A 15,377-nucleotide genomic window follows, 5' to 3' on the forward strand; every position below is an offset into this window, starting at 1 on the left:
GCCCGGACACTGAGGTCCAGTGCTGAGGGCCTTCTGGCGGTTCCCTCGCTGCGAGAAGCAAAGCTACAGGGAACCAGGCAGAGGGCCTTCTCGGTAGTGGCACCCGCCCTGTGGAACGCCCTCCCATCAGATGTCAAAGAGGAAAACAACTACCAGACTTTTAGAAGACATCTGAAGGCAGCCCTGTTCAGGGAAGCTTTTAATGTTTAATAGATTATTGTATTTTAATACTTTTGTTGGAAGCCGCCCAGAGTGGCTGGGGAAACCCAGCCAGATGGACGGGGTATAAATAAATTATTATTATTATTATTACTACTACTACTATTATAAAAGGGTCTGGGCACTATGTAAAGGATGGCCAAATGCACCCCCCCCCCAAAAAAACCCCACACACTTAGCTTTCCCTAGGGAACATTGATGTTCTGCAAGGTGGTTTTCATGCTGTACACTGCCCTGTGATCTTCTGGTAAAGGGCTGTATATAAACTGAATTCATCATCATCATCATCTTAAAAATTAAAGCGGAAATCCCGTATTTGCTGAACTCTGCATTCCTGCTCTGCTGAGCTAGCCTTGGATACGAACTATTAAGCATATTACGCAAGGAGTAGGAATACAAACCTCAGAATAATTCCTGTGGACTTTATCCAAGACTTTGAGTAGCACCTCAGTTTGATACAGCTTGCCATAGTCGCCCACTTCTTTCCTCACACCTTTGAAAATTTTAGTGAAGGTGCCCTGGCCAAGGCTTTCATTCTAAAAAAAACCCACAAATAAATATGGGGGGGGGGGAGTTAATCGCCTGCAAAATCCCTTCACGCTGATTTTAAACAAAAGCATACCTAGTTTCAAGACTAATACAGGAGCTGTGTCAGCTGAAAGGAAACAATTACAATGTAAAAACAGTTACAGGTAGGTAGCCGTGTTGGTCTGAGTCGAAGCAAAATAAAAAAATTCCTTCAGTAGCACCTTAAAGACCAACTAAGTTTATATTTTGGTATGAGCTTTCGTGTGCATGCAATGTAAAAACAGTTTAGCTTAATAACTGAACGGATCAAATGCTTCATTTAAATGCATATTCCGCGAGAGAGGCTTGGAGACCAATCCTTTGTGCGTTCACCCAAATGGAACCACAACTGAGTTCAGGGAAATTATTTCCATTTGACTGCACAAACTTGCCCTGCAAGCGGCCACCTTGAACAGTGTTGCTGGAAGGCCAAAATGACTTCTCTGACGGTGAGGGGATTGACTAGGGCGGGCTGGGGGCTTCTCATTTTCCCTCCTGGGGAGAGAGGCCAAAGTGATCCTACACAACGTCATTTTTTTTTTGGGGGGGGTTACACCAAGGGAAGTTCTTTTGCTGCTAGACAAGGAAAATGATGTTATTTGCGAGTTTCTCTAATTGCGTTGGCAGCCAGGAAATCAAGCACCAGATTTGTGGCTGAATTCCAAATGTCTTTTTAAATCTTTGCTATGGTTTACAACCCATATGGAGGGACCCAGGTGGCGCTGTGGTTAAACCACTGAGCCTAGGGCTTGCTGATCAGAAGGTCGGCGGTTCGAATCCCTGTGACGGGGTGAGCTCCCGTTGCTTGGTCCCAGCTCCTGCCAACCTAGCAGTTCGAAAGCACGTCAAAAAATGCAAGTAGATAAATAGGAACCGCTACAGTGGGAAGGTAAACGGTGTTTCCATGCGCTGCTCTGGTTTGCCAGAAGCGGCTTTGTCATGCTGGCCACATGACCTGGAAGCTATACGCCGGCTCCCTCGGCCAATAATGCGAGATGAGCGCGCAACCCCAGAGTCGGTCACGACTGGACCTAATGGTCAGGGGTCCCTTTACCTTTACGGTTTACAACAGGCCTGAGAGATGTTTTCAACATCGTGACATATCACCAGCCCAAAAATGTGATATACAAATATATCACAATGTCTGAAATTAAGGATGGAGCTATGTAGAAGCATTGGCTGGCTTCACGGTTTCCCCCACATTGCAACACAAACACCATAATTCGTGTGATATTTTGCCAGGTCAAAAACTATGAAATCGATATCACAATATGGACTTCAAACTGGTTTTGGACAATATATCGAATATCGATATATCACCCAGCCTCAGTTTACAGCTAAAGAAATAAAATTGTTGCTGCTGCTACTACTTCATGGGGTATAGTAACTTCCATTTAATTCAAGGGGACTTGATTTCAGAGGAAACTGGCCTAGGGTGAAGTTGCCACACAAACATCTCTCTGATATATGTTGGCTGTCTCTCTGCCTCTCCCCTTCCTGGCTGATGCATGCACTATTATTGGTGGAGAGGCTTCAGGAGTGCAATACTGTATAAAGTTAAAAGCCACAAAACTAAATTGGTTCTATTTGGTTGAGAACGGACGGTAGGAAGGCTGGAAAGGCTACTGAAAAGAAAATGTGATGATTAGGACATCATCCAGTTCAAACTCCCACATTTATCTTAGTAATAAAAGTATGAACCCAAATGAAAAAGAAAAACCACACATGCTGATTTTCAATAAATTTAGTCACACAGCAAATGAATTTATATAATGGAGTGAACACTTCCACTCTGTGGTTCCAGGTGTACTTATCACAATAAATACCTAGTTTTCTGTAAATGCAATTTCCCACCGATGTGCACATTTATTTCCAGTAACACACACCTCTGAGAAACAACTCTGGTGCCTTTAAATTAAGGGGACTTAATTCAAAGGACTGCGCTGAGGATCAGAGTGTTACACAAGAAGATACGTCTCGTGAACTTACAAAGATCAGGTCCTCATTCCGGATTTTGTGAAAGACCATCTGGTTAACGTTATTATGCCTCTGCAAGGTGGGCGATGATGGCAAGTCAGAAATTCCATTGCTCCTGAAGACAAGGAGGTTGGACTTATCTGTGAGGAGAAGTCAACAGAGTCCTGGTTCACACACAGAAAGACTTAATTTCATTCTATTTATTATATTTATATTCCACCTCATCCTCCTGGGAGCTCAAGGTGGTGTACATGGCTTTCTCCTCCCCATTTCTGACCTCACAAGAACCCAGTGATGCAGGTTAGGCTGAGAAGAAGAAGAAGAAGAAGAAGAAGAAGAAGAAGAAGAAGAAGAAGAAGAAGAAGAAGAAGAAGAAGAAGAGGAGGAGGAGGAGGAGGAGGAGGAGGAGGAGGAGGAGGAGGAGGAGGAGGAGGAGGAGGAGGAGGAGGACTACTTTGGATTTGATATCCCGCTTTATCACGACCCAAAGGAGACTCAAAGCAGCTCACATTCTCCTTTCCCTTCCTCCCCCACAACAAACACTCTGTGAGGTGAGTGGGGCTGAGAGACTTCAGAGAAGTGTGACTAGCCCAAGGTCACCCAGCAGCTGCATGTGGAGGGGCGGAGATGCGAACCCGGTTCACCAGATTACGAGGCTACCGCTCTTAACCACTACACCACACTGGGAGACCGTGACTGGCCAAAGGTCACCTGGTGAGCTTCATGGCTGACTGAGGATTTGAACCCTGGTCTCTCAGACTGAAGTCTTGCTGACTTGCAGTTGAACATGTACATCGTCGCCACTGTAAAATTATATATTTAGTTCTGAGCTGAAATTGTGTAAGAATTCCCTCTGCAATGGATCATTCACATTATATACAGTGGTACCTCGGGTTACAAACGCTTAGGGTTACAAACTCCGCTAACCCAGAAATAGTACCTCAGGTTAAGAACTTTGCTTCAGGATGAGAACAGAAATTGTGTTCCGGCAGCACAGCGGCAGCAGGAGGCCCCATTATCTAAAGTGGTGCTTCAGGTTAAGAAACAGTTTTAGGTTAAGAACGGACCTCCGGAACGAATTGAGTTCTTAACCAGAATGTATATGTGATCAATAAGACCAGGAGCCAAGTGCTAACTAGTATGCATGCATCTGCACGAAGTATTAGCAAAGTATTATTTCGTTTCACATTTTTCAACAATGAAAACTTGCCATTTGAAGGGGGAGAGGAGAATCGGAATTCCTCATTCAGCCATGAAGCTTCTTAAATCGCCTTGAGCCTTTCAATCTAACCTACTTCACGGGGTCGTTGTAAGAATAAAATGGGGAAGGAGAGAAGCCTATCACCCAGAACAGTAGGATAAATATGTAATAAGAGCTCCACTTTTTCTCTAATGAGACCATTAGCAATTTTAGAAAAATCTCTGTGCAAAACTGGGAACAGCGTAGCACTGAAATAACCTTTGCAACATGCAAACTACATCCATTCTAGATCACATTTTACACCCTTGATTTAAAAAGCGGCTTGTCGTGTAGCGTTGGGTTGGTGACGGTGGGGAAATGTTGTTGCAGAAACACAAGTCCAAAGCTGACCTCGTAGAATTGCAGAGTTGGAAGGGACCCTGAGGATCTAGTTTAACCGCCTGGCAATGCACGAATCTCAACACGGGGTTCCCCATCCAATCTGAAACCCATAGGGGACTCTGCTTAGCTTGGCCAATGTGCCAGCTAAGTTTTTACTGCTGCACCACCAGGGGGATATAGTACAGGAGACTGCAACCCTATTTCCTCATACGGTTCAAGCAGTATTGCAGTTCCACTTCTGGCCACAAAACAGAACTCTTTTTAAAAATTGTTCCCTTCACACACCTAATCCAAATATTATTTAACATTCCTCATCTGCATTAGCCATGGTTGCACGGAGCATGGCTCACACCAGAGATGGGGAACATTTGCCCCTCCAGATGTGGTCCGATTTCCATCAGTCCTAGCCAGCATGGGATGCAGAGTTCTAGTCCCAACAACATCTGCAGAGCCACAAGTTCCCTACCCCTAACACCACTGCAGCTACAAGCAGAATCCTATACTTGGCAAGAGGGCAGCTTCCCATATCTGCAGTTTGTTTGGCACCCTGCTTTCCTTCCCCTTTCCTCAAACCCACGTCAGTCTCCGCAGTTCCTTCGCGGCAGAAAAGGCCCCCTGCAGAATGCTACAAAAGGGGATCGGAAGAAGGCCGCGGCTGCGCTGAACCACAGCGGAGAGGGATCTCAGTGCTGGTTGCTACTTCTTCACGGTTACGAGGGCCTGAGCTGCACCTGAATTTGGCCCCAGAGCCAGGAGTGGCTCTGAAACACCTAGCCCTCAGCCCTATGAGTGTCTGTAGCTTAGCTATCAGGCCATTTATTAAAACCAACCAGATTATAGAATGAATGAATGAAATTAATAAATGGCCTAGAATAAAAAAGTGTCTAAGTCAGCATCCTCCTACCACGACCACCGTGGGCCACAAATCCCTGTTGCTTTTATCACTCATGCCACGTTTTGGAGCTTGAGTGTGTATTGGTTATTGTGTCAAGTAGATTCTATATTGTACATGACACTGCCTGTTATAGAAAAAATATAGATAACATTGATTACTCAAGCCACTTTATTAAACTGAGAACCTGCTTTCGAAAGGCCTGACCCCAGTTCTCTGACTTTGTTTTCATTGCAGGGTTTTGTGTTTTTCTCATTTCAACACCCCTCCCCAGCGCAATGTTTTCCTGATACAGCAAGGGGAAAGTTGCAGGGGAAAGTTGTCATAATTCCAATCTCAAAAAGGGTTGACCCGGAGGTGCTGGGAAGAGGGGGCGTGATACGTCTGGGACGGGACAGGTTGGGGGAAATCACAGGGGAAACCCGGGGGATTGTCATGGATCGACACAGGGTGGTGGTAGTCACAGGGATTAGCCACAGCAACGCGTGGCAGGGCCAGCTAGTGTTTTTGCAAGTCACTCCAGGCAGATTTTATTACAGAGAAGCAAGGTCTAAAACCAAAAAACATTAACACCGCCCCTTAAGGGAGTTATGAATCATTTACCTTTTGGCTTTGGAGGGCAACATCTGGTAAACTGAAAAATTATACTGTCTGACCGGACAGTTTCTGTCCGGTAACAGTTCAAGAGATCCATGAGGTTTGTAAAATTTCTTCTAGTTCCAGTGAGATTATATTCACCATTCTCATTTTTTGTGATCAAGCAATGCTTATAGTCCGTGGTACTGTCTCGCTGAAGATTAAGAAACGGTAAGAAATATGTTGTTTATAATATTGAATTTAAATTAGGAATCATACCTTTGTAGACAAAATGGTGCCACCCATGCATGAGAAGGAGGTACCAGCATAGCAGGCTCAGAGAAACCCTCAAAATTTATAGAACAATAATAAAAACCTCAGTGATACATCCAGTGGATTCATGCGGATGTTTATTCTGTATTCCTGATGTTCACCTAACTATTAATTTCTGCATTATATTCGAGCCTTTACCTGACAAAAAAGCCACTTCCAGAAATATAGCAGATTATAGCACAGGTTTAGCGCGAATTTCAGTGTTATTTGCAAATGGGTCGTCCCCGTCCCCCCCGGGAAGCAAACAAAACAGAAATGAGTACTAAATTTGAGCTATGTTTCCAGAAGGGGCCTTTACATTGTGTGGAAACTCAAATATAATGAAGAACTTAACAGAATCAGAAATTAACAGAATCAGATTATCCTGGAAGATGACATGGTTTGCTGGTACTCTACAATACAATATATTCAATATATTTGTATTGAAAAGTGTTTTTCTTTCTGACTATCGGTAGAATAAAGTACAGTGGTGCCTCGCTTAACGAATGCCCTGCTTAACGAAATTTCCGCTTAACGAAAGGATTTTTCGAGCAGAGCTTGCCTCACTAGACGAATGCGTTTTCGTCTAGCGAATCGCGGTTTCCCATAGGAATGCATTGAAATTCAATTAATGCGTTCCTATGGGCAAAAAACAATGCGAAAAAAATTCAATGCATTCCTATGGGACTCGCTAGACGAATTTTTTCGTTATAAGAAAAGACCCGTGGAACGAATTAATTTCATCTAGCGAGGCACCACTGTATATTGTATTGTATTGCTGGTACTCTGAACAGAAGCATTGTTTTGTTGTAGGTTCCACCTGTATCTGTCAATATTTTACCATCACACACCGCATGTCACTTGATGAACAGCAGAAAACCTGTCCTTTAATCTTGCTTTAAGCACTCTGCTAATGTGACATCAATGGTTAAAGCAAGGATATAAAACCCACAACCTTGTCAGATGCTTTTATCAGCCTCTGAGGCCTTGAAGAGTCTGCTAAGGTTCCCTAATTCAGTCTGGCAAATTTGTTCTTTATCACATTTGCTCTTTAAAAAAAGAAGCCTAAGAATGGATATTTTGCATGTTTCTATTCCTAACCCCATCTCCACAGTTATATTTAATGTCTGATTGTGTTGCAAGTGACAGCTCAGGGGGAATCAAGGTGGGAATAGCATTTCTGCTGGAAAAAATCTGGGCATAGCTCCTGCTTTATCTGCTAGGTGCAGAATTTAGCCCTCCAAGACACCAGAACTCCAAGACACCTGAATTCAACAACCACGTATCTAATCCATGTTATTTTTCAAGTACACTGTGAATATCTGTGCATTTTTAACTAAAGAAGCTGATCATCTTCCAAGGAATAATTTGGAATTACATTTTGAATACTGTACACTACTTTCATTTGTAGTTAAAACTAACCATGTTATATTAAGCAACTGCACAGATATAAGCAAGTAAATCTTTTTTTTTAAAGAGAAGCTAGTGAGAGTATGTAGAAAGCCCATACTCATATGAAAATAGCATCAATCTCGTTACTTGTAGCACAAATGATGCCTGGTTACCTACAGATTGTGCAGATAAGCTAATATTAATACAGGTTTATTTTTAAGTCACAAATAGAAGATATGACTAAATTCTAACAGTTAAATTACCATTACTCGGTGCCTGAATGAACATATTAGAAGAAAAGGAAAGTTATAGTTCTTCACTTTTTCCTGATCTTTGCAGACTGACATGGGTATGTGCACTGTTCACAAAGCACAGAGATTACTGAGAACTAGAGGTGGCTGAGCTTTTTAAAGATATTCAAAAGCACAGTGGTTTAACAGATAACACTTATAATCAAAGGTACTCTGAATCCTCCCTTTCTTGTTCACAGCCAAAGTAACAGTGTATTCTGCTCCTCTTTACTAACCTGGACTGCAAAGGTAAGGAAGTATTTCCTGAATTCCTTTGGACTGCAACGAAGAACGTAATAGCCCGTCTGATTGCCAGCTTTCTTCAGTTTACTGACTGCGAAGTCCATGCTGTTTTGGAAAAACGAGAGGCAGGGAGCACAAGTGTTAAAAGCAAGCTTTTAAAAGCTAGCAACCTTTGAGCTATGCACAACATCTAGAGATTATCATATTTCTACCCCCGGTAAAAGTTTCAAATACACTGTGACCATCCACTTACAACTGCCTACAGGTTACAACATCTGGGCATCTCCGGCAAACTGACAGTAAGAGCTGTTCGGCAGTGGAATCTGCTCCCAAGGAGTGTGGTGGAGTCTCCTTCTTTGGAGGTCTTTAAGCAGAGGCTTGACAGGCATATGTCAAGAATGCTTCGATGGTGTTTGCTGCTTGGCAGGGGGTTGGACTGGATGGCCCTTGTGGTCTCTTCCAACTCTATGATTCTATAAACTCATTTGTCAAGGTGAAAGGGAAACAGACTTACTATGAATTTCTAAAGTCTCCCCTCTGAGTAAGGGAGGCAGAACCAAATCCCCATTTTGCTAGCTGGAAGGGGTTCATTCGGTGTCTCATTTGAAACCTGGCAGAACAGAAGACCCCAGACCCCTAACAATACTAACAGACTGTTGAAATCAGTATGGCAGCAGTTCAAATGCAAGGGAAAATCTAGCAAGAAAATGGGGGGGGGGCATAACTATCTCTAGGATCTGTAAGTGTGATCAGTGCCAAACTTGGATGTTATTTATTAATTTCCCACCCTCTTCCCCTGGCAGGGACTCAAGACAGCTTGTAGATGAAATAGGAAATAAAATAAAATAAAATAGAAACAAATAAAAGCACTGAAGCAATAATATCATTTTTATACACAAGAAGCAGCACATACAGCTGTAAATAGATTAAGTAAAATGCATTTGTTTTAGACCCCCTAAGTAGTAGCAGTTGCCAGGATACTATCCCATTCACCTCTACATAGCATACATTGTGATATGCTGGTATATCGCAATATTTAGCTGGTGATATATCACAGTGTTGAAAAACCAGACATCCCCCAATCCCACTGAAAGCAAAAGCTGAAAATGATCCCATAACACAATATTGCCTTTCCTAGACAGCATCTTAAAAAGCAGAGACATAACCTTGCTGACAAAGGTCCGTATAGTTCAGGCATCCCCAAACTTCAGCCCTCCAGATGTTTTGGACTACAATTACCATCATCCCTGCCCACTGGTCCTGTTAGCTAGGGATCATGGGAGTTGTAGGCCAAAACATCTGGAGGGCCGCAGTTTGGGGATGCCTGGTATAGTTAAAGCTATGTTTTCCCAGTAGTGATGTATAGAAGTGAGAGCTGGACCATAAAGAAAGCTGATTGCCGAAGAATTGATGCTTTTGAATTGCGGTGCTGGAGGAGACTCTTGAGAGTCCCATGGACTGCTAGAAGATCAAACCTATCCATCCTGAAGGAAATCAGCCCTGAGTGCTCACTGGAAGGACAAATCCTGAAGCTGAGGCTCCAATACTTTGGCCACCTCATGAGAAGAGAAGACTCCCTGGAAAAGACCCTGATGTTGGGAAAGATGGAGGGCACAAGGAGAAGGGGACGACAGAGGACGAGATGGTTGGACAGTGTTCTCGGAGCTACGAACATGAGTCTGACCAAACTGTGGGAGGCAGTGGAAGACAGGAGTGCTTGGCGTGCTCTGGTCCATGGGGTCACGAAGAGTCGGACACGACTAAACAACAAAATGGAAAGCACGATGCCTGTCCTCATGTAACCTCCTTAAACTTTAATATTTAGAAAACTTATGTCTCATTTTATATCTTCAGGAGGTTCTCAGAGTGGCTCACCAAAAGATCCTCAAAATGATATCACACCCAGAATCTCATAATATAGTATAGGGTCCTCATCCTTATTCCTGCCTGGTGACATCTAGAAAAAGGAAATGTGGTTCCTTGAAAGCAGTTTCTTGCTTGGGGTGACTGAAGGGCTACTGGGTTAACCCCTACTTTTGCCCAGGAGAATGGTGTGACTAACTTCTTAGGTCTATCCTCTTCCTTCTAACACATTCCAAAGTTTCTGTCCAGCTAAGAGACAAAGATCTGAGGAGATGTCAAACAAGAGAGGAGAAATGTGGCTTGGAGTCCAGCAACAAAAGCCCGAAAGATGTTAGGATTTGGGCATGTTCTTGGAAGAGGGCTGGTACGTGAAAAAGAGTCATTCTTGTGGTGTGTTTTTAAAGTTTTGTTTCTGCAAAAGAATGAGAAAGGGTTGGGTGGAAACTGAACAGAGGAAGACAGCAAAGGTAAAAAAAATGCTGGAGCGGAGGTGGAGTCGTAAAATTGCAGAGACAAAGACACACGTTCTGCCCTGGAAGAGGCAAGGCAAGGAAACTGGAGAATGGATGGACCTCAGAACCTGGTCTCATGGTTCCTTGCTACTCCTGGGCAGAAGTAGGGATGAAGTCAGTAAATGGATGCCTCCAAGCAGAGAATAGGAATTAACACATTTCAAAAGAGTCTTCTCGTGCTCTGCAAGAGGTTTTGAAGGGAGGAGAGCAATCCAGTTACTCATTTGGGGAACGCCTTTTTTCTGTCTCTCCTACAAAGGAGTGGGCAAGCCAGCAGGCTCATGCTCAAAGAACTTTTTTCACCAAGCCCAGGTGGAAAGGAGGAACTGTAGAAGAGGAAGTGCAGTTTGTTTGGGACAAAGTACCCAAGAGCAATCTTCAGGTGCTTCCTATAGCTGTATTTCCTCCCAACCCAGAGTGGATAATAATAATAATAATAATAATAATAATAATACAGTGGTACCTCTACTTACGAATTTAATGCGTTCCAAAAGCACATTCGTAAGTCGAAAATATTGTAAGTCGAATCCCATAGGAATGCATTGGGAGAAAAAAATTATAAGTAGAAGCAACCTTATCTAAAAATTCGTAAGTAGAAAAAATCCTATCTAAACCGCATCCAAGATGGCGGACGGAGCTCCGTTCGTAAGTACAGTGGTACCTCTACTTACAAATTTAATGCGTTCCGAATGCACATTTGTAAGTCAAAAAAAATTGTAAGTCGAATCCCATAGGAATACATTGGGAGAAAAAAATTGTAAGTAGAAGCAACCTTATCTAAAAATTCGTAAATTCCAAGATGGCGGACGGAGCTCTATTCATAAGTGGAAACATTCGTAAGTAGAGTTATTCGTAAGTAGAGGTACCACTGTAATAATAAAAAGAACGGTGAGGTCAGGAAGTAGAGCTCAGAAGAGCTCAAAAAGACTGTCTGCAACTCTTGCCCAAGCTGGAGGCGGGGGCGATCCTTTGCCTTCCACTAGCAAGGAGGTGTTTTCTACCCCTCTGGTTAACAGGCTGAGAAACCCCTATGATGGACTTTTAACTGAAGCACACAGAGACACTGGGCTCTTTAGAAACAGGCAATACTACACAACAGTACAAAAACAACCCTCACAGCTGGAAATATTTCTTTTTCCTCAAGCCTACAGAAAAGTTCACAAGAAGGGAACACTTAGCCCAAAAGCAATTTCCTTTGCTAGCAATGTTCTGTGCTCAATTCCAGATATTGATATCTGAATTGCCTTTTCTTCCTCCACAATTTCAAATTCTATTTCTGCCAGATCCTGCAGTGAACCTATTAAGAAGTTCTCTGTCTATGACCGCATATACCATCACCATGGTTATGGCTGGAAGACCTTAAACTCACTGTTCTCTATTCACTGTATGACACATTCAGAACTGAACTGAGAATGAAAGAAAAAACATCTTAAAACTTTGCATTAAGTGTTGTGCCTGAATAGAATAAACATGAATTCATTATAAAAGGAGACACTGAGAGACCTTCCCACATGTTTTGATCAAGGTTTCACAGTATTTCCAGGGAGAGAAAGAGAGATAGGGGAAATATATTATTGTATATTTTTTTAAAAAATACCCAATGGCAGATGCATTTTTTTAAGTGTTCCTGGGTGAAGGTGTGCACATCCAGCCACTTCCTGCTGTGCCAAAATGAGCACCACGAGCCAAATAAAGCATGTATCCAGCTGCACATCTGCACATACCTAAAAGATTTGGCATTAATTATCCTTGACGAACCAGGGCAATTGCCTCCCGAGCAAAGTGGGCCATCTCTTTTCTTTCAGGGTTAAAGAAGGAAAAAACCTTTTCAACGTCTTATAAAACATGCCACTTACGAAATTGGCCCATGACAGTTGCTCTGAATATTCTCAATGATGGAAGGGGGTGCTACTTCTTTACAGAGGAAATGATGGGCATCTGCGGTTAATCTGTAATATCCATCAATCAATGACACGAAAGAAAGAGCCTCTCTTAGTGACTGAAATTCAGCTTCCTGCAAAGGCAAGGGAGAAAGATAGTAAGATATATATTTTTTCTGATACACTTATAAAACTTAACACTAATTGGATGCACATACTTCCGATGGTTGATCGTTTTGTTGCGTTAACCCACGAGTGTTGAAATGAATAATGCATCCATTTCCATGACAAGGATTATGAATGGTCTGGTGAATGCATTAAGCCATGGGTAGGCATGGGTTGGCCACCTCATGAGTTGGTGGGAAAGAGGATGACAAGGAGAAGGGGATGACAGAGGACGAGATGGTTGGACAGTGTTCTCGAAGCCACCAACATGGGTCTGGCCAAACTGCGGGAGGCAGTGGAAGACAGGAGTGCCTGGCGTGCTATGGTCCATGGGGTCACGAAGAGTACGACACGACTAAACGACTAAACAACAACAACAACAGGCAAACCAAGGCCTGGGGGCCAGATCCGGCCCAATCACCTTCTAAATCCGGCCCGCAGACGGTCTGGGAACCAGCCTGTTTTTACATTAGTAGAATGTGCGCTTTTATTTAAAATGCATCTCTGGGTTATTTGTAGGGCATAGGAATTCGTTCATTCCCCCCCTTCAAAATATAGTCCGTCCCCCACAAGGTCTGAGGGACAGTGGACTGGCCCCCTGCTGAAAAAGTTTGCTGACCCCTGCGATTAAGCTGTATTTTACTTCAGAAAAATGCATTTTCTTAGGCAACGTCTCTGGAGAGACCCAATGTACACTTATTCCCAACTGAAGCTGAACAAAAGAATTGCCTGAATCAAAACTTTACTATAGATTAAACAGCATGTTATTCTGAACAGGGAATACCAGCACCGGCTATCGATTTGAACAGGTTGCTGTCAAAGTACAAAAATATTTGTCTCATTTATCAATCACTCCCCATTAAACATCCTGAAGTGATTAACATAAAAAGCCATACTCCAGGTATTCTCCCTTCTATAAAGGAAAGGGGCTTACCTGCAAGTAATTCCTATGCCAATCTTTCCACATGTGGATACCAGGTGTGTGAAGAGCAGCACAGGGCAAGGAGAGAGAAATAGCAAATGCCGGCCCCCGCCCCCACCTACACAACTGTGATTTAGGCCCAGGTTATTCAAGGTTTAGGAAAGTCAGCAGTGGAATTCAAAACTCCTTATTAAGGTGAGGAGTTGGGCTCCACGCCCCAATCTCTGAAGCCACATTTCATATCTGTGCATACAGGCCAATACATCGTGCAAATCATTCATACCCCAAATCTGAATGACTCTAGTGCCTGCATACAGAAGATGTCAGAACTACATATAATGAAAAAAAGCCTGCTGACCCACTGCACTTTCTGCTCACAGGTTTACAACCTAATAGGGCTGGGCGATATATCCATATATCATCCAAAACAGGTTTGAATTCCATATTGTGATTTCGTAATTTTTGACCTGGCAATATATCACAAACTGTGGTGTGTGTGTGTGTGTGTGTGTGTGCGCACATGCACAAAAATCACAAAGTGGGGAAAACTATGAAGCCAGCCAATACCTCTACATAGCTCCATCCTTATTTCAGACATTGTGATATATCAGTATATCACGATGTTTAGCTGGTGATATACAGTCATACTGTACCTTCTGTTGGGTTAGGTTCATGTTGCGTCTTTTCGGCTTGCAAAGATGGCAAACCCGGAAGTGTATACTTCACCGTGTGTGCGTGTGTGCAGAAGCGTTTTGCGGGCTTCGCACATGCGCAGAAGAGCTCTATCGCGCTGCGTGTGTGTGCAGAAGTGGTGCTCTAGTTACAGACTTTTCGGGGTGTGAATGGCACCCCGGAACGGATCGAGTCCGTAAGTAGAGGTACCACTGTATATCATAATGTTGAAAACCAGATATTGCCCAGCCCTACAACCTAAAGGGGATTAAAAAAACAACAAACCACACATATTAGATTTTTAGTAAGGTGTGTCTAACAAAGAATGAAGGGGGAAAAATCTGTCTTCCACCATGTTTCAAAATTATGTAAATGTGCCATCGTGTGTTCCCTGTGCAAAATGCATGAGGAAAGCCAAGGCTTATGGTGTTGTTGCCTCAAAACGGAACAGGAGGGTTGTTGTCTTTAAGAACACACAGGTTGCTTTTGCTACATTCTGTGAAAGTCACAGTCTAACTTACTTGCCTAATGGTCCAGCATGGCAGATATGCAAACAACGCAGAGCAACAAATCCAATTTGTTTAGACAAGTAATGCACAGAAATGTAAGGTAATCAAAGGGGAAAGCCACTCTTACCAAATTCTTGCTGTCTTGCTTGTGAATGGTTACAATTCTATTCTCGCCAGAACCTTCCTGGCTGGCTTGCTTAATACTGACATCGATAATGTCGGGAAAATCGCAATAGGTCTGTATTTCCTGCGAAAAGATGTTGCTTTATTAGGAAACGGATTCTTTTTGAGTGTTTAATCAACCTTCTAGCCATCAACTGGAACAGAGCAATTGTAACATTATTCTCAATAGCCTGATTCTGAGGTAGTAAGAAACATCCTTTCCTGCCAGAAAAATAAGTTTGAGCCTTCTCCACTCCCCTTTCACAATGTTTATTAATGGCAGCTAAATTCTTGGTTTTTACATCTTTACCACAAGCTACCAGCCTCTGAATCAGGCAGACCTTCAAAGGAAGAGTTTCCCAAGGGAAAAATCCCTCTCTATGCAATGATGTTCAGAATAAACTGATGAAAGGCTAACCTTGACAACTGCACAGATTGCAGAGCAGGATTGGGGTCTTATTTCTAAGAAGGCTACCATCTGTGTGCACAGACAGCATTACTCAAGTTTGCTGATCTCTGTTTAGATAAGAATCATCATACGCAGCAAAATCCAGAACACTCAAGAGAAAATCCCCCTTTGCTGAACCCAACCTACAGTCTATAAAGCACCTAGAAAGGAAATATTTTATCAGTTGAGTTAAT

General features: G+C 42.9%; 1 protein-coding gene across 2 annotated transcripts in view; it reads right to left on the reverse strand.

Moving 5' to 3' along the window:
- Positions 1-15,377, reverse strand: part of JAK2 (Janus kinase 2) — a 92,154-nt gene that overhangs the window by 22,595 nt on the left and 54,182 nt on the right. For both annotated transcript variants that reach the window (XM_060268854.2, XM_060268857.2), the window contains 6 exons: positions 14,701-14,820; positions 12,282-12,439; positions 8,044-8,155; positions 5,841-6,027; positions 2,776-2,903; positions 621-755 (listed from right to left, as the gene is read on the reverse strand). In XM_060268854.2, coding sequence (XP_060124837.2) covers positions 621-755; positions 2,776-2,903; positions 5,841-6,027; positions 8,044-8,155; positions 12,282-12,439; positions 14,701-14,820 — 840 coding nt within the window. The remainder of the gene's footprint in view (positions 1-620; positions 756-2,775; positions 2,904-5,840; positions 6,028-8,043; positions 8,156-12,281; positions 12,440-14,700; positions 14,821-15,377) is intronic.

This window comes from Zootoca vivipara, chromosome 15 (assembly GCF_965207765.1).
Source record: "Zootoca vivipara chromosome 15, rZooViv2.hap1.1, whole genome shotgun sequence".
Taxonomy (NCBI): domain Eukaryota; kingdom Metazoa; phylum Chordata; class Lepidosauria; order Squamata; family Lacertidae; genus Zootoca; species Zootoca vivipara.